Source organism: Falco punctatus (genome assembly GCF_963210335.1).
Source record: "Falco punctatus genome assembly, chromosome: Z".
Classification (NCBI taxonomy): domain Eukaryota; kingdom Metazoa; phylum Chordata; class Aves; order Falconiformes; family Falconidae; genus Falco; species Falco punctatus.
In genome coordinates, this window is record NC_137586.1 from 78,236,865 (window position 1) to 78,263,842 (window position 26,978).

The 26,978-nt window shown below is 36.0% G+C and overlaps 1 protein-coding gene across 3 annotated transcripts in view; it reads left to right on the forward strand.

Annotated features, from left to right (window-relative positions):
* The window catches only part of KIAA0825, a 255,441-nt gene that overhangs the window by 121,042 nt on the left and 107,421 nt on the right, over nucleotides 1-26,978 (forward strand). For all 3 annotated transcript variants that reach the window (XM_080372342.1, XM_080372341.1, XM_080372340.1), the window contains 4 exons: nucleotides 824-1,232; nucleotides 5,154-5,310; nucleotides 9,551-9,706; nucleotides 13,639-13,733. In XM_080372342.1, the coding sequence (XP_080228468.1) occupies nucleotides 824-1,232; nucleotides 5,154-5,310; nucleotides 9,551-9,706; nucleotides 13,639-13,733 (817 nt within the window). The remainder of the gene's footprint in view (nucleotides 1-823; nucleotides 1,233-5,153; nucleotides 5,311-9,550; nucleotides 9,707-13,638; nucleotides 13,734-26,978) is intronic.

The window sequence follows — 26,978 nt, forward strand, 5'->3', positions numbered from 1 at the left end:
ATTGCTAAGCCTGAACTGATGTGCAAGCTGAGAGGTAAGGCTCAGATTTAGTGACAAATGAAATTGGCTGTGTGACACCTAGAAGAGACCTGGCTTGCTTTTTATTTTATTTTTTCTTCCAAACAAGTTGAGAATACCCCTGCAATGAGTCAGGGGTTTTCTTGGTTTGTTTGGGTTTTGTTTCAGTGGGGTTTTTTTAGATCTTGACTCTGCTCCAGGATCACCTTTTCATATATTTTTCCATCTTAGATATGTCTTGGGCTTTGAGCAGGATATTTTCTGTAGTTACTACTCTAGCTACTTTTAAGATCTGGAATGCTTAAAATACAGTGTTATATAGCATGTGTACTTATATGAAAGTTGATAAACTGAAGTTTTGCAGGTTTGAACATAAAAAGGGATTGATACAAAATTAAAAATTATGAAGGTATCTAATATCCTGAGACACTTGGTGCAATGTTCCACTCATGAAGTTGAAAAAATATTACCCTAAAATTTTGTAGAAAACTTTTTAGCCATTAAGTTGCCTTTTTCATTTAGCCTGTAATAACTGTGCACAGCAGGACTAATTGTTAAGAGAATCACAGTCTGAATTCTAAATTTTCTAGGTTCTCTGTTTTTAATTCATGTTATTGTTTAGATTTTGTGGGATTTATGTGGAGGAAGCACAATAGAAGTCAAGCTACAGTGTTGAGTACTTGAGCTTTTTACCCATTTTCAGTACAAAAGAAAGTTAGAAATTATCATACAACATTCAGAAGCATGCTGTGATAGAACGAGAATGTTAATGTTAATCATATCTTCTTTTCTTTCTTTTTTTAAGGCTTCACAAGGCTTGCAGCTCAGGCAGTATCTATTGTAATCAGCAAGTTACCTACAGTGATTGCATGTTTGCCTCCCCCAATTAAGTACTTCTTTTTTCTGGCTGAGAGAAAAATGTCAAGAAACTTTGCTGAATTGAAGAAAGCTGGTCTGCTTGTCTGGAACTTGATTGTAATTATATGTCGGATATTTGAGGATGGAAATACTGCAGAACTTTTAACAGGTGCAACACTTGACAGATGGAGCAAAGAAAAACTCAGTTTAGTTCGTGTGTGCTTAGAAAGTATTATGGGAAAACAGAAAAGTGGTCCTAAGCAAGTAACCCAGAAGGTTATACAAAGCATAGAACAGCAAAGACCAAACTGGATTGAAAGCCAATTGCTGAAGGCAAGAAAATTGAGCACAGACTGGTAAGAATGTGGTAGTTTTCAGATGCTGTTGTTTGTTCTTTATTTTACTGGATTATTGGCACGTTTATGGCTATTGTTCAATTTTTTAAAAATGAGTGAACAGTGATCTTATGTGAAATGTATTAGTTCTTTAGTATTGATGGCTTTATAGCCTGTTTTTGCAACTTAATTGTATTGCTGAAACATGATTTTTTCATTGGAACAGTGTCTTCATGGTACTTAGATATTTTCATGATCGTCCAAAAATGTGGACAATTTAGCTGGTGTATCTTTCAGAGTGTGAACTGATACACTGGCTAGAAGGGACCACAATATATTTACAAATTAATTTTGCTATGGTGATTAAATTAGGAGGGACTATGAAAAGCTTTCAGTGTTCATCTGTGATTAAAAAGTAAGCATACTTTGTTTTAAATCATAACAACCCTGAAGGCAAGTAGGATGTATCAAAACAGGACAGGGAGAGTACCCTGCTGTGCCTTTCTGAGGAAATACCAACCTTCCCTGCAGATCTGACATTAAGGTCCAAGTGTTTTAAGTCCTTATAATGATTTTTTAAGGAGTTGTATACGTGTCAGTGCGTTCCTAGTCCAGTCTGTTGTAATGCTGAAGTCGTGTACTGTTCTGTAAAAATACTATTCATTGGCTTTCCAATATTAGATTTATTGGAGTTACATGATTTACTTTCAGCAGTCAACAAATTTATTGAGTAAGATTGCTTCTTTTTTTTTTTTTTTAATGATTATTCTTGAAGGTTGCAGTCGTTGCTATCCTGACAGTAACTGTCCATATAAACAAAGGATATAGTGGTTGTAGGTCGAAGTCACTGATACCAGTGAACATGATCTCATGCAGTGCTTTAAGGGACAGTATCCTGTTTCTGCGAGTAGTCAGTTACCATGATCAGCGCTAAGCAGTAATAGTGTCACACAAATGCTCATTGACATTGACCTTTGTAATCTTTACATTTCCATTTAATACTAATTTACAAGCTCTAATCCAGTGATTAAAAGATTGAAGCCAGATGCCAGTGACTGAAAGAGTCATAGAATAAAAACCCCATAATGATAATGTGTAAATTGATACTTAATATAATGGTTCCATAATACAATTTCTAATGTCACTGAGAGACTAGGTATTTCTTAAAAAAATAGAACTGCAAGGTGAGACAGTATTGTGGATAACCTCTAAAAACTAAAAGTTCAGTATTTGCACTTCCAAAGCTGCGAATTTTAGAATAATATGCTACTCTTTATTCTTTCTAGCATACCACAAAAATGCTGTATTATCCATCAGGTATCAGACTGCAGGAAATGAATGTGGGAAAATGTTTTCTGTACGTGTACAGTGTCAACCGAAGTGAGGACTGGTTTGCAACTAGGGCCCCTAATTTTAAGCTTAAGAAACTGAAGAATGCATTACCTGGTCTCCAAGGGAGTACCTATATGATGCAGTTATCAAGCGAAGTCCCCTGACTTCAATAGGATTTCTGCAACAAAAGTCTAGCATAGATGTTATTTTTCCATTTTATATTCAAATATCATGAGTCAGTTTCTGGGTGGAAAAACGAGCTAGTTAATAAATAGCTGACATACTCAATGTAGAGATAAAATACTACAAATGCAAATTATAAGACTAATAAATTAAAGGTGAAATTCAGATATCAGTTGAGTAGCGGTCACATAATCACTAAACTAAAAGCAGATCTTTCAAGAGGAGACTTGTGATGTTTACGTGATTTGTTTGAAATAGGAATGATTATACTTGAAAATCTGAGTTAGTGTAAAATTTTGTTTTCATAACCTTTTCATAATTAAAAACCTTTTCATAATTAAAGGATTTCTGTGGGTAACTGTATGCACGTGCGTTTATATATATATATTCATATTCATAAATGTTTATAGACTTTTAATAGATACAATATGCAGAAGAAAATAAAAACCATAAATCTCAAAAATTTGTTTGGGATTCACCTACCCAGTTGTGGAAACATCTTTGAAGTGCACTGGATTTTCATAAGCAAAAGTCATGCTTGATTTAGTGTCACATTATTGTTATCAGGACTGCTAGCTACATAGGTTCTTCCATTGTGGCACAGAAATTCAACTTAGTTTTTAGGAAAATTAAAAAAAAAAAATCTTCAGTGAAAGGTTCAGGAAGTGACAGTTGTAGGCATTGCCAGTCTCATGTACTGCCTGAAAGCATTGCTATTTATTAAAATAACCTTCACTTTGTGGTAGCACCAGAGCTGTAAACAGTTGCGTTGGATTCTGAAGAACACGCATCCTGAGAAGAAAAGAAACATCTGTCTTTGCAAAGTAATTTGTTGAGTTGAAGATTATTGTTTTTCATCATGGTGACCCTGACTTGGCTGGCTGGGTGCATATCCAGATTAAGATGAATGCAGTTATTCCTTGGCTGAGGTCTGCCTCTTTCAGGGCACATTCTTCCTAATGACATGATTGATAGGCAGTCCCGGATCCAGAGAGGAACTCATTAATCATTGCACTGACTGAATCCAATCATCTGCTTCACCTGCACAGTGACGGACAGGAAAGGATACAATTTGGGCACTGACACTGATAAACTCCTTTGTCAGAGGTCCTCAACTTTTTCAATGTCAGTCGCTAAGAAGTTTGACAAGAAATTCAGGTTGTATCTATATGTGGCATGGAACAATCGGCCTTAAGTGTGCTTTGATTTTAAAGATCAATTTCTTTGAGGCTTTTCTGTAAAATACACCATAATAACAGAGTATCACTTACTTCCATTCAGCAAAGAACAAAATTATAGTTTATATTTTGAAGCTATTTGCTCTGTGGGACGTTCTGAAGCTGCATGTGGAAGCAGTATCGGCTTTAATGTCCAGCAGCTGTGTAGCATTTAAGTGAGCCTGCAGGTCAAACAGCAACTTTCAGCAGAACTAACTTTGTAATCATGGCACACTTTCAACAGTAAACTGCAACTTACAGCCGACTATACCAAAGTATTTTGGGAGTTTTTTTATTTTACTTCTAAAAAATTAATTTTATTTATTTGTTTTTAATAATTCAGCATGCTTCTTTGAGAGATTTTAAATCAATCCAGTAATGACTGTAGAATAGAGAAAGCATGTTCTTGTTGGTCTCTCGAGTTCTTGACACATCTGTGTGTCAAGGTGCCAGCATATATCTCTGCAGCTCTAATATCTGAGGAAAATAATTCATTGTAGCACTTCTTTTTTTAAGGCTTTGTCAACGTGCAATACTAAACCGGTGACTTCCGTTGGTATGCAGAGAGAACAGTCTGACAATGTTCAGAGTTCTCAGTGCATGTTTTTCAAGGCGTTTGGGGCAGTCACCTTCAGATATTTTTTTTAGCAATTTCACACAAATGCTTTTAAGAAGAAAAACAAGGAACAGTACAGGGCAAAAGGCGCAACAAGTGGCAAATAGGTACCTTTGAAATGGTTACCACCATACCAGTGGGAAGAAAAAGACTTCAGTTTAAAACTTCTAACCTATACTTAGAGAAATGGCTACCTTTCTGACATGTTAATTAGGCTTTAATATGTGCAGCCACAGGCAAAGGAAAATGTAAAAATATCAAATGCAAATGTCATTTCTAGTAGCAAAGGTACTTTTCTAGTGGAAAAGAAAATTTTTAAAAATGCATGCTGCTTGTATGTCCTTAGAGTAAAGAATGTTTTATGTTTTCATCTTTCAGTTTAAAACAATTAAAATGTGTATAATAAAAAAATTTTGCTTATCATTTATCATATATTTCTGTAAAGGCTTATGAGATACATCTACGGAAACATTTCTTTTGTGCAAGCCAAATCTTTGTAAGATTTTGTAACGTGTAGTTTTAGCTGAATTTGTGTTAATACTTTGATTTTTAGAAATTTAACTTAAGAATATTTGCATCTTTTCTGTATTCTAGTGCCTCAGTCACAGTAGAAGGTGCAACGTTAGCGGAAGGAGGTATTGCACTTGGATTCACTGAGCAGAAAATAAACATGATGGTCCTGGATATCTGCCACAAACCAGGTGGCAGTGAGTACCTGAGGCAAATTTATCACATCATCCGGCTCAATGAGGTAGGGAAACGGCCTTTTTACCGAGCAATTAGGTGTGTACTGGCCTGAGGCAGCATCTGCTGGCAGCTAAGGGTTAGTCAAGGAGGTGATAATGCTTCTTAAAGTCAATATGAAATCCTATATTGTATTGTAATAGAATCCATTCAGTATAGGCTTTTCTGCATTTGTACAGAAAAGATTACTTTATGGGAAACAATGTGGATTTTATTTATGTACTTAAACAGTACTATGGCTCATAAACCTCCTTCAGATTCATATTGTAGACGATAGATACATTTTAGGAGTTTGAGTGCAGTAAAAAAAAAAATTATAAAAAATCAGCAATTGAAAAATTGAGTGTTACAGGAAGTAAAATTAAATGTGGTAAATCAATTCTCTTGATTTAAAAAAAAAACAAAAAACAACCACAAACAAACGCTATGGCTGTACTGAGGTAGTAAGTGCAGCCACATGAAAACCTTACTTAATCCAGATAACTCTGTTCAGTTAGAATGCTTTTGAAATTACAGTAAACAAATTCAGTTTTGTTTGTTGCACATGGAATTTGGGCAATGTAAAAGAATTATCTCATTATTTCTAAGGCTGTACTAAATTGCCCCAAGTTACCAAAAGCATTCAGATTTTATACACTGAAATAAACACAGGTTTGTTTAAATTGTATGGTAACACAGATCTACACAGCTTAATTAAGAAAGTTCTGTTTATTAGCTTTAATTACTAAATTACTATTCCTTGAATGCATAAGCAGGTGCTGTTAAGATCATTGCAAGCATACAGAAGTGTTTATAATAAAATGCAAAATAATGCAAATATAGGCATAGCCAAGGTTTTTCTTAAAAAAAAAAAAAAAGATAGCAAAAAAAAACCCCAATGAGGCAGCTATGTCTGTACGAAAGCAATAGGGAACAGCTCAGTACTGACACTGAAAATCAGATGAACTGTTTAGTTCCTAAGTATAGGCTTAAAAGCAACCTTTATGCATCTTCATCTGGAAGCTTTAGAAGCAATGTAAGCATATACATAAAGATGGCAACCTAATATTAATAAAGTACAGAATCTGTTCAAGTTTTACCTCAAACAATTAAATGGCTCAGGAAGTGATGTGGAAATTATTACTGTAATACAGTCAAACAAAACCTTTTCACCTGGAGCACATTCAAGATTACTCTCTATGTACAACGGAGTGAGGAAAAGATGATGAGCAAGATCTCCAAAAATAGCACAGAATCCAGTAGTTAGGGCAGTCACCTAGGGGACAGGATATGCAGGCTCGAATCTTTATTCTGCCTGGTTCAGACCAGGGAATTGAATCTGCATCTCCCACATCTGAACTAACTCCCTAAACCGCTAGACCATTAGCTACCAGCATGGAACTCTGTCCTTTTCCCCTGGTGGAGTTGTTTCGCCTTGTAGAAATTGCTGTAAAAATCCATTCTGTAACTTCTAGGGTCAAAAATAGAATCATACTCTAGCTGAAGGGGTAGAATGCCCAGATTGGGTTCTGGAGACCCTGATCCAAGATAGGGCTCCTGTGAGTATTTGGTTATTTATACAAAGTGGAGCAGCTCCAATAGGAGGTGAGAGGCTGGGAGAATTAGGTGGAAGAGGGACTTTAGCCTGACTTTCCACATCCCAGGTGTCTCTCCTTGACTTTCTGCAGCTAGTAAAAGCTTTGTTAAATATAGAACATTTCTCAGTGGAAAAAACTGTCTTGTTTTTTTTAAAAAAAAAAAGAAGAAAAAAAATCCTGACTGGCTTGACTTGAAGAAGGACTTCAAATCGTGTTACTTCAAATTGCCTTTGAAACCGTTACAAAACATTTCAATGCTTAGCATGGCATTATGATACTGCACCTTTCAATATTATTTTTCAGAAGTTATATTATGTTTAATGTGCTTGGCTACCAAGAAACAGACTTTATTGTCTGCTCAAAGGTCCATCCTTCTGTTTGGAGGTTCCTTGGACTATCAAGGGATTGCGTTCTTAAAATTAGTTTGGAGATCTTTATGCTACACCGCTTAATAATTTTGCGTGAGTAGAGAACAAGATGATGAGATGGAAAGTTGTGGTTCTCAATACTTTTCCTTAGAAAAGCAGATGAAAGGGGATATAGATTGTTAGACACTGTATTTGGAAATGGAGCTATGATGTTATGAAGGTCTGTAAGAGGTACCGTAGTACTCCAAACAGACTACAGTCCTTCATGTATTTATCAAAAAGAATAATTATTTTAAAAAGCATTTTTGACTAATGGCTACCAAAGAGAAACCAGCTGTCCTGAGCTGTCCAGCTCAATAGTGTTCGGTCTGCTTGGTTTCATGCCTGTCAATTACAGTGAGGACATAGCTCATGTATTTACAAATCTGATTTTGTTTCTATTTCACATTTTTGAAACATGACCCTTCCAGGGTCTGCAATATGTACTGTACCAAAGGAGTTCTTAAAGTAATGCGTTTACCATTGTTGAATAAATGTCTTTGTCAAAACATAAATCCACGGTATTCCAAAGACAGAAAAACACCTGTGCTGGGAGGTGAGCTGGTACCATTCGAAATGTTCAAACCCTGGCCAGCACGGACAGCGATTGCCAGTATCTCTACTAAAAATATGAACAGAACCTGCTTCTGCTGGCTTTGTGACACCCAGGGGCTGGGTTACTTCAGAGCTGCCTACGGATTTATATGGAAATGCATGCATGGAAGGCAGTACGTACATTTATGAAAAATTGGTAAATGTATAGAAATAGTTTTTAAATAACCCCCTTCACCATGACTTGAAAATCTTTGTTATGGCATGAAGTCATGAATGAATGGGAAAAAAACCCAAACATTTTTGTAGGCTGAGAATATATAGGTAAGAGACTTGGGGCGTGTTTTCACAGCTGGGTTATGATGTTGTCTTAAACCAAAAAAGCTCGTGAGTTTTATTTTATTTTATTTTTTAAATTCACTTAGATGTTTTTGTGATTTTCTTAGGGAGCCCTGACAACTGGCTGCGACCAGCAGAGAGAGACAGTTCTGCTCTGTCCCTTGCCCTTGTGCTGTCCTACTCCTAGGTCCCCCTTTGCATTAGTACTAGAAGTCATGCAGCTTGTTTATCTGGCTGAAACCTTTGCTTTTTTCTGGCTGATTTCACAACATATGCTGGTGCCACCACAAGGGAGAAACAGAGACAGTCTATGTGCACTGGGAGGAAACTTGCGCCTTTCAGGCCAGAGACCGCAGCTGGATCAGTTAAAACTGATGGTGAAACTATTGTTTTAGAGAGACCCAGGGAGAAGCACAGGGTGCCTTGGCAGGTAGTTTACCTGTTCCTTCACCTGCAGCTGAATTTTTTTATCATCTCAGTAGTACTGCAAAGAGGAACATTTGCACCCTCCCATCTTATGAAGACTCACCTTGAGTACTTGCTCAATGTTATGGCAATCCTATCTTTATGGACTTTGTTTTAATAACAATAAAGCATTTAATCACAGTAGTCCTTTCAGCAAATAGATCTGTAAGTGTTTCATTATCTAGCTCTTGGTAAAATGGTTCTATTTAATCAAAACACTTTATTGGCATGCAATGATGATTTATTTACATAGTAGTTTAAGAAGTGAAAACAGAGAAGATTGTGGCCAAAATAATCATGCATCTGTTACAGTATAGTTTCTAAAATTGCCATGTAAATCATAAATGACTTCTAGTCTTTGAATGCTTAAAGAATTAAAAATGTCTTTCAAGAGTGGGAGAGTATTTATTTCCTGTGTTTAAATAACTGGTTTGAACACGTTCATCAAACAATTCATAGCCGTCTGTCCAAAAAATATATTCAGTCTGTCCAAAAAATAACTTTAAATATTCGCATAGAGTTTATCATGTAAAATAAATCATGTAACAGCCATCTCTACATTAGCACAACTCATAGAAAATATTTATTTTTCACTTCCACAGATGCCTAACATATGTATAGATATAATGAGATCTGATACACATAATTTGATGACAATTTCAAAACTTAGATTGTTCTGATTTACTTCAGTTGGACGGATGTTCATGGACATTATTTATTGTTTGTTGTAAAATGGTGTTACTCTTAAAACGGTTTCTGTTTTGTAAAAGATTACTTATTTATTACCTCCTTTAATGTAAGGAACTTCTATGAAGCACACTGTAAAGTCATGTTTGAAATCTAGGTAAATATTACTTACAAAACTAAGTGACATATACTGTTTTGTCGTTGTTTTTTCTTCTAAAAGGAATATTTGAAAGAGCAGCTGTCTTGTGAGAATTCCTCTGAAGATACTGTTGCCTCCAGTCAGTACCTGCCTTTGACACTGAAGGGCAGAGAAGAACAGCCTGTGTTCAACCCTTTCCAGGTGTACAGACAATCTTGTGCAAAAGTGTTCAATCAGGTTCGTGAAAATCTGAAATGTTGGTTACAGTGTAATTTTTACTTGTCAATCTTGTGATCATGATAATGACAGAGACTGAAATAATGAAAATGGAATTAATTATGTGTGTGTTTGCATTCGATGAAATGTAAAGGAATATTGTTACTCAGGAATCTAATGACGGCACCCTCTACAATAACATGTCTTCAAAAAGCCGTTATTGTCCTGTTCTTTTATAAGAATTATTGCATGTAAGAGCAATTTGCCTTTACTTAGAAGGAAAGCCCATTAGTAGCAAGGACATTTATTACATCTGTGTAATGGTACATAGGGATAGTCATAGTCCTTTGAAAAGTCACGGTGAAACTCCAAGTGCACATTTAGAATCTTTCTGATGAGTCTTTTACAGAAAAGTTGAACAGTAAAGGAAAGGCTGCTTTGGAAACACAGAGATTTAGAAGAACAGTGAAAGAAACAACAACAAAAAAAGCAAGCATCCATTTCTGTTTTTCATTAAGCTATATTAGTGATATGTAAAGGGTTATAATTTACTTATAGAAAGTAGTTTTGTGATAATGTAACGGTTAAAGAAAACAGATCTTCTTGCCTAAATGTCTGCCAGAGTGCCATGTGACCAATTCATTACACAAAATGGTGTGTAGTTTCTAATACTGCTTAAACACTTTACAAAAATCTTACATCATTGTTTCTCAAGTCTTCCCTAATCCATTATCTACAGTTTTGATTCTACCCCTCAATCGCAAATGTTTTAAAAAACAATGGAACTATGGTATTACAGTGGGTATGAAATTCACTTTACAGACTTGTGGTAGAAAGACATCCTTTTCCAGCACAGCCCTGCTTTTAAATAGTGTAATCTTCTTTCCCAGTTTCGAGGATTTGGGGCTGTTTCATCAGTTGTATTGCTGTAAATATATCTGGTTTGGGTTGTGGTTTTTTTTCCTTACTTGTTTAATGAATACTTAATCATTATCCTGTTGCAGTAAAGGTGTTAATATCTCGAAAAAAGGAGATTACTGCAATATCACAAGGCTTCTCAATCCAAAGGAACATACTTAAAAGTGTCTTTGTTTTCTTCCACTAGTTCCCTTATGTGTATCTTAAACTGATATAATTTAGGGGGCTAAAGAATCACTTACTCCAATTTGAAATGCAGAAGATAGTTTACCATGCATCAATTCTCGATTCATTAATAGTGAGATAGAATAAGACCTTCAAGTACTGACAACTCAGGGCAGAATTCTTCTGCTACATGACAGGCTTGCAGTGCTCTATTAATCAACAGATGACAAGGGATAGTTCATATTAAATTGCTTTGGATTTTGTAAACTTTTGGCATAAGGTCTATTACTTGAATATGGAAAAGTATCTTAAAAGAAAAAAAGAGCAGATCATGGACCTTAAAGTACCATGTGCCAACCCTGTTGTTGATAATGACAGACTTATTTCCTGAGCTTAATAATATTAAATAATTTAGTTCCCTTTACCATACAATTGTACATTTATTTAGTGGTGTAGGACTGTCTGTTTATAAAATAGTGGTCAGCATAGCTCAGTGTCTGGTCTCCTGTGAAGACTATTACCAGTGCCTGAAGAAGATGCCAGAGCGCTGGCAGGGAACAGTTATTCTTCTCAAAGGATATATTTCTTCTTAAACCTATTTCTTACTGTTTGGCAACTGCCATGAAGCTTAGGAGTACATAATCCATGATTAATTTCTTGATTTTCTTTAAACCTATTGTAACTAGATGTGTATTTAATGCATTGGCTAACATTTTATTCTTTTTATAAATTCTAAGTCCCAAGAAACTGGTTTCACAATGTATTTTGTCAGTGAGTTAATTGCATATTGCTTTTAAAAACTTCTCTTTCAGAAGGGCCAATTGGAATGGGCATGGCAATACTGCTTGTGAGCCCAGAGAGCTGGTTCAGCTCCAAACAGAGAATGTTTGCGTTACACTACACTATAAAACATTTTATAATATAAAAACCCATAATATATAACAATGTAAGAACATGTCTGTGCTACACAGTATAGATATACTCTTAGCTTCCTCAGTAAAGGATTTCTTAAAATAAATTGTTTCAAAAGCTTACTGAATGATAATTTGTAGTAAACATTCCATGTATTGTTTGTTGGTGTATGTAAAAATTGCAGGACATTAGGGTGGTTTACTCTTCTGAAGTTTTGCTAATTTGTCCCTATCATATCAGATTTAGCAAAATACTTAATCGTCATTTCTACAAATTTTACTGCTCCTGAAACAAAGGCCACTGAACCACTATTCTGAGATCAACTCTAGCATTTTTATTAATGATATGTAAATTTCTTACCTTCCAACCCTCTAGTTCAGTAGCTGATTCTAGGAAGTGTGTCATTTCTGTTAACAATTCAGCCACTTCATTATTACATTCCTGTAAAAAATCTTGAATAATCACCATCTGGTCCTAGTAACTTGTTGCACTTGATTTTATCAATTTGTCCTGACACCTTAATCTCTGCCAGTGCTGCTGCTCCACTATTGTCTAATAAGATTAAGTCTAGGCTATGCAACTCTTCAACAGTATCAGTGAAGAAAAATGCTAAAAAGAAATTATTTTCCTTTCCTGGAGTGACTTTTTTTTTCAAACTGATCCTTTATCTTTTCACAGAACTGATCACTATCTGTTCTATCTGGTATACTTACTGTTGCTACTGGCTGTTTAGCTTCTCGGTTTTATCCCTCCTGATTTTACAAGTGCTTCCTCCATATTTATTTATCTATTTTTAATTCAGTGTAGTGTATAGAACAGTTGCCTGTTTTCTCCCCTGTGGTGGTGTTCTCCCACTGTTCTCTCAGTTCATCAGATGTTCAGTGTTACTTGTTTGTTCCCTTTCCACTTTCAAACTATATTATTCTTTCTTTAGCTAGTCCTTGTCTTCCTTCCTCACTCTGTGTTTCACGTTTGTTTTTCTACATTATGCTTAAGTGCATGCCAAAGATGATGGTTAGGGAGAAAATTACATTAAAAGAAGGAAGAGATAAAAAATAACGATGGAAGGAAGGGGAGGGATTGCACTGATTCTGTTCTCCAAGAAGAACCAAGTGTTGTCTGTGAGAAGAAAAAGATGCACTGCAGGACATACTTTACTCTTCTTACTTAGGTTTATTTCCATTGTTTTGACTTGGTTCATCTTTTTTTAAAACTGCTAAAGTCTGGTTTAGTGTTACAGCAATAATTTTTGAATTATATCCTCCCAAGAATGTTGAATTGTAGTCACTACTTGACCATTACTGACAATGAAAATTGGTATTGTGCAACAGGAGTTACTGGTTCGTAAACATAAGAATGTTATGTGTGGTCTTTTGTCTGCCCACCATTATTGTGGATTGCTTTTATTTATCTAATAAGCAATATGGTGTTATATTTGTTCATATTGTCTAGACTTAATGCTGTTTATAATAACCATCTGGTGACTGGAATGCCTTACAAAACAATAGAGAAGTAAACCATTGCTCTAATTATGATACAGGTTACATCTTGAATTCCAGCTACACCAAGTTTTTCATGACAAACTTTTTGCTGACAGCAGAAAATGTAAATTGCTGTTACATAAAAAGTTGCCAATTATTTTGCTTTTCAAACAAAGAGTCAAGCTCTCAGACAAAGTAGTTGGGCAGAATGCCATTAACAGTTGGAAGAATAACGGTTCAAAAAATTGATTTATCTTTTTATAAATAATGGCTACATCCCCAAATGGATTTATAAATTAATTGCTGTCTTATTGGAATAAAAACCTTCTTCTGTGGACATGATTGATATCATCTGTCTAAGTCCTTGTTCTAGACCCCCCTCCTTCTTGGTTAGTATATCACAGCTGGAGCTTTAATTTACTGATCATATTAACACTGATTAATAACTAACAATAGCTTCTTGCCATGTATCAACAGTCAACCATTACTGAATGGAACTGGGATTGGTCAAACTTGCTGCCAAGTTATTTGGGACTGAATCAGATGACCTTCAGGGTGCTGCTGACACACAGGTAATGGGATTTTGGCAAATAATTGAACTTCCCTGTTGTCTTTTTTACTTTATGATAGTCAATACACAAAGGTTTTACTGGTGAAATTTATAAAATAAATCATACATTTATTTTTAAATAGGCATTTTTTAAATGGAGATATTATTGTCTAATGTATTTGATCCATACAGAGATGGTTTTCAATTCCTGTTCTGAGGAATCTAAGACATTCTTTCTGTGTCAGACCTGAATATATGTTGATGTTGACTTTAAATAGTGCTTTAAAAAGAGATCAGTAACTTTTGCAAATCTGTACTGCTCAGGGAAATTTCAGCTGTATAGCACAGAACTTAGGGGATGTTTACTCAAGTTGCAATGAATCTTAAATTCAGTTGGGGGCATGAGAAGCGTAGCTAGAAATAGAAAGCATTTTCTTAATAGTTTTTAACTAATGGAACTTATTTTAATATTTTCACACTTTTTTACTTGTAAAATTTAAGTGCTTTATTGATAAGTACATGTATTTAGTGCAATACTGATACTTGTTAAATTCAGAAATAGCAGTTTCTAAAATTTGTAAAATTATGGGTGGAAAAGATAAGTATTTTTTTCTAAAATACTTGCTACATATCCTTGTGAAAACTATAGAACTTACATGTTGCAAACTAAGAAGTTTGACATTCCCTTCTTAATTCTGAATCCTCCTGATGATATCTTATATGGTCATATAATTCATCTTTTAAACTGAACTGTTTCTGTATTTAAAAACTTAGAGTTACAGTTTCAAAAGTGTGTGAACTTGCATGTCAAAAATGTTTTTGTGGGGTTTTATACCTTTTTCTCAATTTATTGCTAGCAGTTAGTATTAAACATTTAATTCTTCCTTCATTTCATATAAAATATACAGTCTATTTCTAGTTTTCTCTCTTAATTTTGCTATTATTAATTCTTTCCCCACCCAAACTGTTATTTTCCAATTTTTAATGCAATTGCACAAAAAATAAAGCTGATGCAAATCTGCCATTCTGTTCCCCTCTTGATGCCTTCTTCTACCCACTACCAGTCAGTATATGGGACCCACGGACTTTTTGGTCTGTACCAGTCAAGTCATTTTTATGTTAAATGGCAGAGACAATTCAGTACTAATTTTTTTTTTCTTTGATAGTTCTCCTGCTGATTGCTAACACTTGTCCTTCATTAAAAATGAAGTCGTTTCCTCTTTTAAAAGTGATTCTCCCAGGAAGCCCTAGACTCAAGCTGGGTCTTGAACTTCCCTTCATGTTGATGTCATCAATATGAGCCAAAGGGAGCAGAGAGGACTGCTGTGATTTCAGAGGGAACATTTTCTGTGGACATTTCATCTTCTCTGATATCTTGAAACGCATTTCATTTTTCTTTTGATCTCTTCATAGAGTTTAGAAAGAAATCGTGTTATATGCCTTCACTGTCCTTCTCTGTATTTAATGCCTTTGTCATATCATCTGTTGTTGCATCTTTCTTTTTTTTATTATTAAGTGCCCTAATTGTTCTCATCCTTCCTAATTTGAAAATGTCTCCATTCATTGCCCTTCTACATGATAGGGAAATTCTCTTCTAGAAGTGACATTATGCAAGCCATTAATGATTAGCTTATGGCTTTATTATTTAAACCACTCTTCTCTACAGACCAACAGATTGTTTAAACACGTTGTGATCATTAAGTAGGTTTGCTAATCCAGTGTCTGCCATAGCGACCAACATCTCCAACACAGCTTGTCTTTACGTGACTGAATTTTTAGCATAGCTAAAGAATGTCTGCTCGTGTTTTCCAGCTGGCTAGGCCAATTCTCACTGGTCTCATGGCTACTCTAGCAAGCTTTGCAGTGACTTGAGTGAGCCCTGTCTTTAGGTGACTCTTCACACTCCTTCTTAAGGCTGCATAAACCTCTGGCTTACTTGTGCTCAGGAGTTAGGGCTGAAGCTGAATGCATCTGTTATTATTTTGACCTCCTGTGTATGGTGGACCCATTCTGTTTCTACTGTTTGCCTCCTGAGAAGAGTCAAACAAAACTAAGGGCAGTAAAGAGTCAGAACTATCCAGTTCATAAAGTGGAGTGCCATAATATGTTAATTACTCTTTTCCTTATCAGATGCTAAAGCTTTCCCTTGTCGACTACTTCTGTGCAGGCAAAAATATCTTTACCTGTTCATGGTGATATTGGGGTCTATTTCCTTTTTTTAGTCTTAAAAAGATATAGTGTCTGTTACATACTAAGTAAAGTAAGTGTGCTGTGCTCTCTCTTTGGTTGAAAAAAAGTAAAAATGCTTAGGGGATTCATTTACAAGGGAAATGCTCCCCTAACCTAGTTAATGACTGAAGTAGGTGGGAGGGGGTTATGGGAGCATTGTCCCAGAGCCAGCAAGCGGTAGGCAAATTAATTGGTTGGTGGTTAGGGGAAAGTAAAAGGCTTTTAGGAAAGTAAAAGGCTTTTAGGACTGGTTAAAAAGCGAATGAATTGCTGTGTACTACTCATTGTTGGCTCCAAGTGGGCATGTGAATCTAATCCACACACTCCTATGATCCTCAAAGTAAAAGCACTTAGGAAACTTTGCAAATGAAAGATGTGGATAGTTAATGATGCTGTTTTATTTCAAGGTTATCAAATATAGAATGCTATCAGGAAAAGCCTGTTGAAGTTGAACAGTAAGCAGTAACATAGAAGACTTAATGTTCATCCCTATTTACAGTTCATACCTTTAGAAACTGCAAAGTTTTCCTTACAGGAGGAAAAAGGATCCATATAGATGGATTCCTTCCTTTTCCTTTCCAGTTTTACTTCTTTTTTTTTTTTTTTTTTTTTCCATTTAGTTTGAGCTGGAAGAATAGAAATTAAAACCTAGATTTCAATTATATTTGAAATAACATCTTTTAGCAATAAGCCCATTAACATTCAGCTAATTTAGATTTACTCAAGTTTTAAAAAATGTCCTGCATACATACATGAATACAGGCTGCTTTTTCAAATCTTGGCACTCACTTGTACATCCTTAGATATTTCAGTACCAAATGGGAGTTTCTTACCTCTAACACCTGCGTTAAAACAAGAAGACCATGTGCTTTTAGTTATTCTTTAATTCACATGTATCTCAAATTTTAATCACTGTCCTGCTCATAAAGGAAAAATTGTTATTGTTTGGCTAAATCAGCATGTGGAAACTGTTTCTGCAGTTTAATGTATCAACTATAATCTGTTCCTTTTAACTGTCTGGCCACTGTCTTTGTGCATATTATCACATTTGGAAATACATTAGTGACTGTGGTGAGTTGATCCCGGCCAGCCGCTCCATGTCCATATAGCTGGTCACCCACTGCCCCACAATGGCATGGGGCAGAGAACTGGAACAGAAAAAGTGAGAAAATTCATAGGTTCAAGTAAAGGCAGTTTAATAAGTGAAGCAAAGCAAAATAAGGAATTCATTGACTATTTCCCATCAGCAGGCGGATGTCCAGCTGCTTCCTGGAAGGCAGGGATTCATCAGGCATAGCGGTTACTTGGCAAGGCAGACATTTTAACTGAACATTCCCCTTTCTTCCTCATTCCCCCAGCTTTTATTGCTGAGCTTGATGTTTATATGCCAAGGAATATCCCTTTGGTCATTTTGGGTCAGCTTTCCCAGCTTCTTGCATGCCCCCAGCCCACTTTTTGTGGGAAAAAGGCCTTGGTGCTGTGCAAGCAGTAGCCAAAAAGCTGGTGTGCTGTTGACACTGAGGCACAAACCTAAAGCACAGTACCGTACGTTGCCCTTCTCTTTTGTGTACTCTCCTTTATACTGATATGTAAGTTAAATATATCTTGTACATAGTTATAAGATATTAATATTTTTCTGGGTTTTGAGATGTGACCTTCCTTCTGCAGTTCTACAGGACTTTCAGGTGCATTGGACACATTACTATAGAGAATACCTATATACCACTCACTATAATCATGAGAAACAACTCATTTTTGGAACATGTGAAGCCATTCTACAATATTTCAGTAATATGCTTTTCAGAGGAGGAGCGGCTAGGGTTCCCTCCGCTGTGCTTAGGGAGTTTTCATGGAGCACAGGTGCCAGCCCAGGGCAGTAAGTAGTGATTTGCTTGGAACAATGTGGTGGTGTGCGTGCGAGCAGGAGCGTGCTGGGAGCTGCAGGAACAGACAGAGAGGAATTCATGACTGGCAAAGCCAGTGACAGTGAGGTACAATATCTTAAGACTAGGAGGTGTAACAGATTAGTAACTGAGAGGGGATTATGTTGGTTTACATAAACAGACCAGGTGAGGAACAGTAAAATATTAAAATTTGTTTAATTAGAAAAATTAAATAAATCAAAACCAATATTTGTTCAGGTGTTTAAGAATTGCCACAAAAAGCATGTAGACTGGAAATTAGAAGATGATTTCCAACAGATCAAGCAGTGTAGCTCAGAAGACTTTTCCAGAAAGTCTTTGCACAGTGATACGAGCTTAAGTAGTTTTAACCTGAAACAGGATTGACCAAGTGGGTTACTTCCAGTCACGTATGCCTTTGACAAATATTCCTAACTGCCCAGCTGCTTCTCAAAGCAGAGTAGAAAACCTGGAACTGTTTATAAGCTGGCTTTAAGGAAACGATAAAAAATTAATAAGTTTGTTTTCTACTAAAACTAGGGAAAATATGTAGGCTTTCTAGTAGTATTTACTGCAGAATACACACAAGCTCTCAAGTCCTTCAGATGCCAAAAGATTTTCTCAGAATAGCCCAGACTGCATTCTACCTGAAAAACTACTGGGCTGTTTGCAGGTGAAACTGCTTTTTAGGAAGGTAAAGACTGTCCTTGGCAGGAGGATGCTGCCCTAAGATTAAGAAGGTCCTTCTATACTGTGGAAATTGATCTTGGAAGCTGATCTTGTACCTAGTCTCTCTTTTTTGTAAATGCTTTTGACTGTGTTGGGTGAGGGCTGCCTACTTGCCTTTTGCAAATAGATTTGTTAATGTAGTTGTGGCATTTGTTCCCCATACTGGAGTTACGTGATAAAATTTTGCCATTGATTAAGCTTAATAAAACTGAAATTAAGTAAAAAATTCTTGTTTAGAATTTTGAATGATTGCAGGGCAAAATCTGCATAGCTCTTGTATATTCTAGTGGATACACAGACACCATCTGTTGAGAATGGTAGCCATATGGTGAACTATTTATAGAAAATGTTTATATTCATTGTGTTGTTGATTATCTAGATATCCAGAAAGTGCTCCTTTAAAATCTAGTTTATCAACACATGGAAAAATGTATTATGTAGTTTTGAAATTGAAAAGAATGTCAGCAAACTGTGTGTGCTTTGTTGTCTGTGAAAGGATTTTTTTATTTAACTCCACAAAAGCCTGAGTCTGAGAAATGAGTGAAAATACCTAGGATATTAAAAGGTAGGAAGTTCTCTAACAACTTTCTTCGTAGACGAAACAAATGGTGGAAGAGCAGTTACTGGCATGATGCCAGGCGGGACAGAGACCATATCTGCGTGGCAGAGGATGCCACTGTTACATCTAATGTACTTTTGGATGTGTTAGTCAGTCCTTCTTCTAAACTGCAATGCTCCTAGACCTTTTGTATCCAAATTGCTGGGTACTGGAAACCCATGTTGTTGTTACAGCTACAAGTCAACTATTAATGATGTTGTTGGTGAAGAACTGGGATCCCATTAATACTGTAGTAATCACCACCTGCTCGGGTGAGATTATAACGGATGCCCTTACAATGCATGTGAGAACAGGCTTTCTAAAATGCATGGGAGGCTATAAAAGGCAGTATCCCAGTATCCCATTGTTCCTGTATCAAAAGAAGCAGGTGAAAGGTACTAATCCATTATTGCGCTGCTCTTGGTTGGTCACAGAGTCAGGTTTAAACCCTAGTGCTGGATGTACCAAAAAAAAAGCCACTGGGATTTTGAGGAAAACCTGATTTTGACCTTTCTGGTCAAGCAAGGACCCTTTTCCATAAATGAGTTGGTCAATAGCAAGGTGTATGTCACATCCGTCAACATGAGGATTATCCTCCATCTGCTTATCCTCTTCTGACATAGCTAATGAAACTGTACTCTGACCTTAAAGGATCTGTCAGAGGTAGGCTTAGTTCCCTGCCTGGCAGTTTTAAAGCATTGATGGCAGAATGTAGATCAGTAAGTGAGAGGGAAGACGGTATACCCTGTATTACATACATGTTTGACTGCCACTGCAGCCACTATTATGTATACAGCTGTAGCAGGAATTTCACAAGTAAGTGAGGCTAAAGGTGAGACTTCCCATATGCAGTATACTTTAGACTTTTCTGGTTGTTAGCAGTCTCTCTCTCCTGCAGACATGTTGATGAATCCTATGAATAAAACAATATTCTCCAACAACAGCCTCCAACAAAAGATGCTAAAAAGGAATGGACTGCCATATCCCAGTTAACCTTAGTTAATGTGAGCTCCTTTTTAATACTTAAGTCCTTTACGATGAGGCCTTTGCCTACCTAGGATATGGAAGTATGTGCTGATCAGCTCTCTTTGAAGTAACAACTGTAACTTTACTTTAATAAGGTTTCATTTTAATTTGATGCTATTTCCTTTGCTCAAACCTGGCCTCTAGAAAAAGTAAAAAAAAAAAAAAAGTATTGGTGATACATGTTTTGCATTCAAAAGCATATTAAGCACAGCTTATTGGCTAGAGCATAGGCTTGTGAGCTAAAGCCCATTCTTCTAATGATGTCTCACTGTACCGTGATTTCCCCATTTATAATTAGGTAACATTTATCCACATTTTTATATCCTTTGCTAATGTTTTGATGGAAAAAATGCTAAGTAAATGCAATGTATTAGTATTAATAATGCATATATGCATTTATTGTTAGGATTCACTTTTCACTGGTTTCTTTAAAAGTATATATCTTTTCTACATAACTAGATATTTTTGTATACTGCAACCACAAATCATTACTTGGAAGTGTGACACTTCAACATTTTATGTCACTATCTAATTAACCTGGTGATTGGCATCCCATGACCTGGCTGGCTTTCCTTTAAAATAGATACTTCCTTTCATCTGCAAATAATTTGGCTTCCTTTCAACTCTGTCTTGCATCCTGTTGCTCACTAAGGATTAAGTGGAGATAATCATGTTTCTTTTCTTATCTTCTCTTCTTCCTCTTCTGAACCTTTCTGATCCAAGTTTTTATTCTTAATGGATAAAAAGTGATTGTAAGTGTGTACAGAAGTTCTGAGTGTGTATTAATGCCTGCAGAGTACTGACTGCCCTAACTGTACACACTGGCTTAGCTACTCATCTCATCTATAGGCTTTCTTGCTACGCCTACAAAGGAAGAGGCTACAAGACACAAGCCAACAAGCTAGAAGTCCGTTATGCCCACCAACCCGTTGTTTCTTCCTTCTGCTTCTTTTAGATAAGGTATTTTCAAGCAAAGTGCTAGTAATCCATGGTAATTCAATTTCCATACAGGGATCTCAGTTTCTTTGCAAGCTGTAATGAGTTGAAACACTCAAATCCCCTGTAAGGTAGTGGAGGAAGTATTAATATCAAAGTTGAACAGATGGAAAATCTGGTCCTGGAAGTCATCTTTAAGGTTTCTTCTACACTGCAAAATTAGTCTGTAGCAAAGCCAAGAGCAGAACTTAGCTTTTTTGTCTAAATTTTAAGATGCCTTATAGTAGCTGATCTGTGGGAACTGTTGATGTGCGCAGTCCTAGGTGTCAACAGAGGGGAGGGGCTCAGCTTTAGTTCCATTTAATTGCTTAGCTAATTTGAATTACCTTACAGTCTTCTTAGGAACTGGTAAGGCCATAATTTTCTTCTGAAGGAGATACGTAACAACAGAATGCTTTCTCTTGACTTGAAATGTTTGCTCTTGCTAGCACAGAGGAAGTAGTAAAGGCTGGTGGCTGTTGCGGTGCTGGCAGACCATTGTAGTCTCAGAGCGATGGTGTCCCCACAGGTTATTGGCTTTGTCACGTGGTTTTCCTGGATGAACTTCCTCTGTCCTGCCTGGCTTACCGTGGTTCAACAGCTAATTGCTTCATAAGGGGTGACAAGTCCCAAAGATCTTACTGCCTCTTTCCCAGGCCCAGTTGTCAAAGTCAAACTGGGCTTGAAAGTTTTACAGTCATGATACAGTTTTGAAGATACAGCAGAGCCAGGCAGTTCCACATGTGCTTTTAAAAGGTACTGTGATGTGAGTAGTCAGTTTAAAATCTGCATAGGTACTGTGATTTGGGGGTGTCTGATGCTGACTGATCATCTGGCCCAGAAAAACTGTTTATTTGTTGTTTGGGTTTTGGTGTGGGTTTTTTTCCCCTGTAAACTTTTTTCTGGGATCTAACAAGAAAATTTACTGTTTCTTAAGAGTGGGAAACCATTATGCATCCTGCATCATGTAGCAAAGAGGGAATTCAGAATTGTCATTCTAATAGTTGACACTGGAAAATGTCATTGAAGAAAGCTTTTTTTTATGTTAGTCTTTAGATTGACAGGTTATGACAAAACTGCATTCATGTTGCTTGAATACATCTTTTGTCTAGTTTTACATGCTTTTTGACTTGTCTAGAAAATGACATATTGAGGTTTTCATTAGCCTTAACCAGGTGTGATTTTCTTTATGGAAGATACCTTGGTAGGACTACAGTTGAAGGCGAATAAACCAGTGAAGCTTAGAAAGGCCACGGCCCTTCTTCAGATGGTAGCGATGGATTGAAAGACTCATTAATCAACAACCAAGTCACAGGTGTGATGGCTTTTCTGCAAACTGCCAACAGACTGTGAAAGTCACATCCAACACATGAAACTGTTAAACTAGACACAACTATAAACATTCTTAAACTTTTGTCTTTCTGTTTGAGTTGAAAAACAAAACCCTGGCATGTTTCCATTCTTGATTTAACTTTTTTTAAACAAAAATACTTACTTGTTTTCCAGTGAATACTGTTCAGTTTAGGAAGCAAACCAAAAATCTGATGCTGTTTTCATCTTATGCTCATTTTAATACAATAAGGAGTTCATTTAAATGGACACACAGATTTGATTACAATGATAATTGTAAATAGTTTGAATATTACAATTTTTTGTACACATAAAATGTGCACAAAGCTGTAATAGAAGAAATGAATACAGGGACTTTCTGCGTATAAATGAATGGGCCATTCATGATTTTCCAGTCCTGTCCTCTAGTACAAAAATTATCTGGAGCAAGGAATCAGTTATGATGTAGTGCTGCAATTTAGACAGTCGTAAAGTGTTAAAAGTGAAGGTTTTATTATTTAATCAACCTGCACTGGACTTTTCACCTGCACTGATGGGAAAAAACCATGATAAGAAGCCAAAGAATGAAGTCTCCATACAATTTTTCCACATCATTCTTCCTTAAACTGTGTGGATCTCCTGGAATGAAGAAGAGTCTAGTCAGAGGTCTTACACCTCCCCATTAATTTTTTTCCCCCCAGATTGTCCTTAAATTGATAAACTCCCTGTAGATAAAAATTAATTTACTCTGTCAAAAAGCAGTAAATATGAATTTGCTTGGATTTTTATATTTGCTAATTCTTGATCTCCCTAATTCCTATCTTTTTCCAAGTATGGATGCTCAAGATAATAAAAATTCTTCTTTAATATCTGAAGCAGATGAGAACAGTCCCATCTTCACCTGGGATGAGGAATTTCTTTACAGTACTCTGATCTTATGTTTCCTTCTTTAGCACATCTGTCTTAGTTTTGAACTTCATATCTAGAAATTAATTTTAATTTGCAGTCCATATTCCCCACTTTTTTATGCCTGGGTTGCCAGTTGCAAATTTATTTTGGTCCTACTCAATTTGAATCAATGGAACTGTATATAAATATAATGCCTGCTGGCTCAGCAACACTGTAATGCATGCAAAAGGCAAGGAAGCAATGGTGCTGCATTTATTGAAGTAATAAGATATTATAATAGTGGTATATCAAAAGTGATATCTGGTTTGCCTTTACAAGGCTCTGTAAGCAGATATTTGAATATACCTGTCTTTAAGATATATCTCTAACAGATTTTATCTGATTACTCAATGTAGTGCTACTGCTTGTTATTGGAGGGCTTGTTAAAGTATATACAGCTGTCATGTCATGTCACCCATTTTAGAAAGAACTGTTGTAATTTCATTTTAATGGCAGTGTATTTTAAAACAGGTTTTACTATTGGGATCAGGGAGAAGTGTATTTTGTTTCAAGTTTGACCGTAGATTATTGCCTATATCCTTGCTCATTAACTTTCTGTTGCTGCTTTAACTCAGTAATTAAACACTTCTGCAAAAAAACCCACCCTCCAGTATAATACAGAAATGATCCCTTTAATTGTATTAATAAAGACTGTGACAGCTGAATTTAAATACAACCAAATTCTTCCCTCTAAAGTGTTAATGAAATTATCAATAAAAAAGTATAATGATTTCTCTTGGGATAATTACATGGGTAATTTAACAGCACATTTGGATAAAAACTGAAAGCATTTATGTGATATATAGTTAAACCTCTGTAAATGGTATGTATAAAATCAAAGGCTTTCTTATTGTCTTTCAAGTACAAAAGAAGTCTTTAAAAATGTTAAGTAGTAGCTCCTCTTAAAAAGTAGATTTATCTTTCATTTCTCTCGTATTTTCAGCATTGTGTTATTTATTGTTTCGTATGGAGTGACTGTCAGGTCATGCTATAGAAATAGCATTTAATGTATTACCAGTCTCAAAGTGAATGCATAGACAATTGAGTGTGCTCTTGCATAGCTCAGTGGAAAAATGGTTGTTGCGTAAGAAATTTTGATACAATATTTTCAGAATTTTAGCAATAAAAAAAGAATAGTATTTGAATAGTAAATACGTGAATTTGGGGAAGATATGTGAGACAGTGATCTTACAAGCATTCTGTCTCAAAATAAGTAAGCCACATTCTCAAATGTGGGCTTACTTTCCAGTAACATGGTAATACGGTATTACAGGTCTTTGATACCGTGTTGACCCTTTGCATGCTGGTCATCAGGTGCTGTGGTTGTCCCATGTACAGAAATCAATCTAATCTGGTAGATGTTCCTTAATTCCTTTTTTCCTTTTTTGGTTTGTTTTTTTTCTTGTGGGTTTTGTTTGTTAGTTTGTTTTTTAAGAGATTCTTCTCTGGCATGTCTCTGCTGCACTGAAGCAACTGCAGTTCTCAGAGGGAAAGGTGCTCCTCCAGCACACTTTATTTATTACTTTCATTAGGTCATAGTCAGCACCTTAAACTCATCCTCAGACCAAGGGGCTTTCATGGTGATCGCAGAACATGTGATAAGCTTATACTCTGTTCATTAAGTGAATTGATGCTTGCTGCAAGTGTCATTTTTCTAGTTGTTCAGTATTATAGCCACAAGCTGAAACATGTTCGCCAGCTATTCCCTTCCACAACCACCGAACACTGGCTCAGAGAAGCAAGCAGAAGCTCCCTGTTCAGAATAAATCATACGTACGACTCAGGCTAAGGCCAGGCTCATTTTTTTAGATCCAGCCCCAACTCTACTCAACATTACTTGAAGCATCAACCTATATTAAGCAAAGACAAGTGAAAGACACATGATCATATGTCTTTCAAATATATGTAGCCAGTGCCAACAGCAAAGATATCTCTCTCTCCTCTTTCTAATAACCTCCTAAAAATTTCCATGTGTGCCTTGAAGATTAGCAATAACAAAATGGCATTTTATGGGATTCCAAATGTGAGGCTTCTCCAGGAAAAGAAGTAATTACAGTTACTATCAGACACTGAAAAATTAAACGGACTCTGAAAACTGGATGTATTACACTTACAGAGAACAGTTCTATTCACTTTTGCCAGTATCTGCAAACAGCCTAACAGTGTCTTCAGGAGTGAATGTAGGTGGCAGATACAGAAGCAGTTCTCTGGACACTTGTTCTCTGCGTGTCATAAAGAGATCATTGACCTCTGTCTATCTAAACTACAACCCAGAATTGTCGTAGCTCAAGGTGAACTGTGACATTCAGATATTCTGAAGCTAGGTTCAAAAGTCATTCTCCGACATCATGCCCCAAACCGAATGATTTGATGCTAATTGGTCCGAATTAACCAGCTTCAGGCTATAACTTTCTGAGCAAGAAAGATTCAGTGATGGTCAGCTGGCAAAGGGTGCTACTTTTCTCTATTTTTCTACCAGGAAAGGTAGTGAGCCTAGAACAAAGTTTGTGTGATGAGACTTTCAGAATTTTCATAGTGTCCTCATTATTGGTAAACATATCTGGTAGAAAATTAACAGATTCTGAGGTCTTGAGACCATGCTTCAGTTTATTTCGTAGCAACATGAAGGAGTTGCTCTAATGCATTTAGAAGTATAAATGTCAATATGTTGCTTACTTGTTGATGCTCAGATCAGTGAGGACTGAGTTTCCTTTGCAGAAACTATGCTTCTAATACCATGATCTTTTAGTTCTTTTATCCATTTATTTTGTTTTTGCAAGTAGTTTTCCAGTCATATTTAAAAAACAACAAAAAAAACCCCAAAGCTTTTGCATTTCAAAAGAAATCAATCTTACTACTTTTTATTCCTCTTAAGGATTATTTTGTCCTTACAATTCTCAGAAACTCATGCATGTTCGCTCTGGCCTTGATAAATTGCTACCTTTTCAGGTTTTCATTTTAAGATCTTCTGACCTTCAGTCTTTTGATAGTATATCATCTACTGAAACTGAGTGATGTATTTTTTCCTCCTGTAGAATATAGAATTGCATTATAATACAATCCACATTTCTTAGTTCTTAGCTTTTTTAATTTTTATTTCAGCTTCTTGTGTTTAATTATATTCACAACTTTCCCTTTTATTTGCTGTGCCATCAATTCTTCCACAAAACAATCCCTGAAAGTTTTGAAGTTGTATTTCCAAACTATTTACCACTATATTATTGAACCATTTAATATGAAAATACCTAAAATCGTTCTAACAAGCATTCTCATTAACTCTGTCATCTTAGTCTGATTCTTGTGGGTCACCAGTATCCTTGTTGGTAAATCTGGATTTGATATGATAGCTCTAGAAATGTGTATTCTAGAGATCTGTCCATATAGTCTTAACTAGAATGGTTTTCCATTTGTGAAATCTGTTAGATTTATCACCATATGTTCACCTTTTCAACATAATCAGTCTATTCTATGTAGTTTATAGTGAATATTCAGTCTTCAAAAAAAATGAACCATTCCATTATGATTCTGTAGT